The 4,664-nt window shown below is 42.7% G+C and overlaps 1 protein-coding gene across 1 annotated transcript in view; it reads right to left on the bottom strand.

Annotated features, from left to right (window-relative positions):
- Positions 1–4,664, bottom strand: part of LOC105516948 (chromosome unknown open reading frame, human C8orf76) — a 30,925-nt gene that overhangs the window by 10,586 nt on the left and 15,675 nt on the right. The window contains exon 5 of the mRNA XM_011949295.1: positions 1,479–1,936. Coding sequence (XP_011804685.1) covers positions 1,479–1,936 — 458 coding nt within the window. The remainder of the gene's footprint in view (positions 1–1,478; positions 1,937–4,664) is intronic.

Below are 4,664 nucleotides of genomic sequence, written 5' to 3'. Positions count from 1 at the left end.
GAGACCAGCCTGGCCAACATGGTGAAACCCCGTCTCTACTAAAAATACAAAAATTAGCCAGGTGTGGTGGTACACAGCTGTAATCCCAGCTACTCAGGAGCCTGAGGCAGGAGAGCTGCTTGAACCTGGAGACAGAGGTTGCAGTGAGCTGAGATCGTGCCACTGCACTCCAGCCTGGGCAATAAGAGCAAAACTCCATCTCAAAAAAATAATAATAAAATAAAATTTGCCAAATAGATACCACTTCCCAGTAAGCCTGTTAATACTTCTTGAATCCTCCTGAGTTGAAAAATCTGTACATTCTTTGGTACCATTTGAAACATGAGAGAATCTGCTTCTTTTCTCATCATTTATAGAACTGGTCAAGTGTATTCTCCCCACCCTTCCCTCAAACTCTTATACTTTAAGGATGAAAAGTACTTGGTATCCCTAGGCACAAACCATAGGAATTCTCTAGAGAATGAATTAAGCATCATCTACTCCCATTATCAGCAATGCAAACACAAGAGCTGATTTTCTTCTTTAGATTTCTGTGGAACATATAAACAGAAAATTCCTTCTTTAAAATATCTCCTCTCGCTTTTTCAGTGTTTTATACATTTTTATTTTCCTAATTTTTAATGTTTTCTAATCTTAACATTCCATCTTGGGCAATGACACAGGTTATACTGCTTTTTGTTTCTGAGACAGAGTCTCACTCTGTTGCCCAGGCTGGAGTGCTGTGGTGTGATCTCAGCTCACTGCAGCCTTGGCCTCCCAGGCTCAAGCAATCTTTCCATCTCAGCCTCCCGAGTAACTGGGACTACAGGCATGCACCACCATGCCTGGTTACTTTTTTTTTTCTTTTGAGACGGAGTCTTGCCCTTTCGCCAGGTTGGAATGCAGTGGTGCAATCTCAGTTCACTGCAACCTCCACCTCCCAGGTTCAGCGATTCCCCTGCCTCAGCCTCCTGAGTAGCTGGGATTACAGGCATGCGCCACCACGCCCAGCTAATTTTTTTGTATTTTAGTAGAGACAGGGTTTCACCATGTTGACCAGGCTGGTCTCGATCTCCTGACCTTGTGATCTGCCCACCTCGCCCTCCCAAAGTGCTGGGATTACAGTCGTGAGCCACTGTGCCTAGCCTGCATAGTTAACTTTTAAAAAAAATTTTTTTGTAGAAATGGGATTTCACCATGTTGCTCAGGCTGGTCTCAAATTCCTGAGCTCAAATGATCCACCTGCCTCAGCCTCCCAAAATGCTGGGATTACAGGCATGTGCTACCACACCCAGCCACCATAGGTTGTATTCTTAAACAAATGTAGTTTTGTTTCCAAGTATTACATACTAGAACGACAAACGTTCAACACAACCATAGGAAAATTCAAAAATATACACCAAACGTCTAGCCTAGAACTTTTTGAAGCTTAAAATTGGAAAATAAAGCCTTTACTCTGAGCTCATTGCCAAGTGTTGCTTAAGTGACTCTCAGCTTACCTGGTTCGTATAAAAGAGGCACATGCTTTCAGCTGAGTCTCTCTTAACACTGTTTCTCTCTTTTCTGCCATACAGTTTTGGATATTTGTAATAGCTTTCTCATTTTTCTGGCTATTACTGCTATTTGCTTCCACAGGAAATAAAGAGCTCTCAGGCAAGGTTTCAGGAAAATTCAAAAGACAGTCTTTTCCTGCGTGTGGAAAGGAGGATTTGATAGTTTTGTCACTTGAGGTGAAACTGCGCTGTTTCTGAGATGACGCAAGTGCTGCTGAAAGAGCTGGCCCCAGATTCAGGTAAGCCTCGGCCAATTTGCCCCAGTTCCAAGGATTAAAAGGATGCAAAGAAATCAGTTTCTGCAGGCAGAAAATTGTTTTCTCCAAGTTCTGCAAACTTGAAAAAATAGCAAGCTGGAGGTAGAGTACCGTGGTTAAATGGTCTGTGTTGGTTGCTTTATTTTCCTAAGGTGAAAAAAAAAGGTTAAAAAGTTTAAACTTCAAAGCATTTTGCATATAAAATGAGAATGCCTAAAAACCCAAGTTGTATATGTTATAAATCAGAAGTATCTTTCAGTAGCTATACGAGTGACCTAAATATATTTCAATACACCTCATGTTTGAAACCATAAACCTAGAGAGATACATGCTATCTAGAGAAATAGTCGCCAGCCATTCTCAAACATCCTAATGTCATAATAACTTAACAATTCATATGATGGTGGCCTGCCAAAAGTTCGGCATCAAAAACATAAATATCCATTTATGTCCTATTTTTATTATAATCTTTACTGTCTTCAGCCAGATATCTGAAAGACCCAGCCAATTTTCTTAGATTCTGGCCTAATGATTCCATTGTAACATTCAAGGCTTTCTAAAAATTCAAATGGTAATTTCCTTGAGGATTTGAACAAATTCCACTTCCAAATTTTATTTGGCTTAGACATTTTAAACAGGATAGCCCTGAAGCTCTCCATGCTTCATGACGCATTCTAATTGAATCCAAATGCCTTCCCTGGTAACCATTACCAAGGTCAATTATTTTTGGCCAAAAGGGGTTGCTTAGTTTCCTTCTGATCAGAAAATCCTTTTCAAATCTCCTTAACCAGCACCACCATCTCTTGCCTAACCTGCCATATGGCAAATGTCCTCTGGGTTAGTAAAACCAGGTCTGCTTTTTGTAAGTTAAAAGTTTGCGGAGAGCAGATGGCAGACTCAAATTACCTTCAAGTTGATGTGAGGTCTAAGGAAAGCCTGGCCTGCGAGCGTCCAGATCAGGCTCCCTCATAGAATCACACTGAGCATGAAACAGGAGCAAAACTACCTGGTGTGCGGCCCTGGAAACTCTACACCAGCAAGTGAAGGCCTGTGGGCAGCTCTAAATATTCCCACACTGAGTGAAAAGATAGGAGATAAAGCCCTGTACAACTGATTGGTGACACTGTACCTTCCCAAAGACAGAACACATCTCGTTTTATTGTTACTACTGTTTAGCATCTGTCCTTCCCAACAGACCATTTAGCTCCATAAGAGCTTTTGTTCAATGTAAATTCCTAGTACAGAGCACAGCTCCTCGGCCATCACAGATGTTAAGTCATGTTTGAGTAATGGCTTTTCTAAAGTCAAATCATGTCTTTTATTTATAAGGAAAACAACGTGTATAGACTACAGCTGTAACAAATGCTACCCTTATTCTGTAATCAGTCTATAGGGCTTTATATTGTTCAGAAACATTTTTTTTTTTGAGACAGAGTTTCGCTCTCATCGCCCAGGCTGCAGTGCAATGGTGCGATCTTGGCTCACTGCAACCTCTGCCTCCCTGGTTCAAGCAATCCTCCTGCCTCAGTCTCTGGAGTAGCTGGGATGACGGGCAGCTGCCACCACACCGGCTAATTTTTGCATAAAGCAGAGATAGAGTTTTGCCATGTTGGCCAGGCTGGTCTTGAACGCCTAACCTCAAGTGATCCATCCGCCTCGGTCTCCGAAAGTGCTGGGGTTACAGGCATGAACCACTGTGCCCAGCCTCAAACACATTTTGATATTGAGAAAGCAAGCATATGTTAAGGTGGAGGCTGTTACTCACAAACTATGACTCTGATGACAGGGTTTTGTTTGTTTGTCTGTCTGTTTGAGATGGAGTCTTGTTCTTTTACCCAGGCTAGAGTGCAGTGGCGTGATCTCGACTCACTGCAACCTCCGCCTCCCAGGTTCAAGCAGTCCTCCCACCTCAGCCTCCCAAGTAGCTGGGACTACAGGCGCCCACCACCATGCCCAGCGAGTTTCTTAAAATTGTCATTAGGGATGGGGTTTTACCATGTTGGCCAGGCTGGTCTCGAACTCTAGACCTCTACCCACCTCAGCCTCCCAAAGTGCTGGGAATACAGGCGTGAGCCACCATGCCCTGTCAATGGTATGGTTTTGAGAGCTGGATTAGTAAACTCCTTTCTGGAAATTAAATTATATTTAGGCTGGGCACGGTGGCTCACGCTGTAATCCCAGCACTTTGGGAGGCCGAGGCGGGCGGATCACGAGGTCAGGAGATCAAGACCATCCTCGCTAACATGGTGAAACCCCATCTCTACTAAAAATACAAAAAATTAGCCAGGTGTGGTGGCGGGCACCTGTAGTCCCAGCTACTTGGGAAGCTGAGGCAGGAGAATGGCATGAACCCAGGAAGTAGAGCCTGCAGTGAGCTGCGATCGTGCCACTGCATTCCAGCCTTGGTGACAGAGCGAGACTCCATCTCAAAAAAAAAATATATATATATATACACACACACACACATACATACATACATATATTTAAATGAGTTTGAGTGATTTTCCAGAATACTGCAACTCCTTCTGTAACAATAACATGATGATGACAGTTAACATTTACTGAGTGCTTACCCAGTGCCAGGCACTATTCTAAGTGTTTCCCTCATGTAATCCTCCTGACAATTCTTTAAAATAGATTCAATAATTTTCCTTATGTTATAGATAAGGCAACTGGGTCACAGAGAGGTTAGATAACTTGCCTGGCATAATATGGCTGGTAAGCAGGAGAGAGCTACAGTCAGTTATACTAAAAGTCAAGGAAAAAAAGGTACTTAAGAAGAGGTGGATGCAGCACACCAACATGGCACAAGTATACATATGTAACAAACCTGCACGTTATGCACATGTACCCTAGAACTTAAAGTATAATAAAA

Source organism: Colobus angolensis, unplaced genomic scaffold (genome assembly GCF_000951035.1).
Source record: "Colobus angolensis palliatus isolate OR3802 unplaced genomic scaffold, Cang.pa_1.0 Scaffold295, whole genome shotgun sequence".
In the NCBI taxonomy this organism is placed as follows: Eukaryota; Metazoa; Chordata; class Mammalia; order Primates; family Cercopithecidae; genus Colobus; species Colobus angolensis.
The sequence above is the reverse complement of the archived record's forward strand: the minus strand, read 5'-3'. Positions and strand labels throughout refer to the sequence as shown.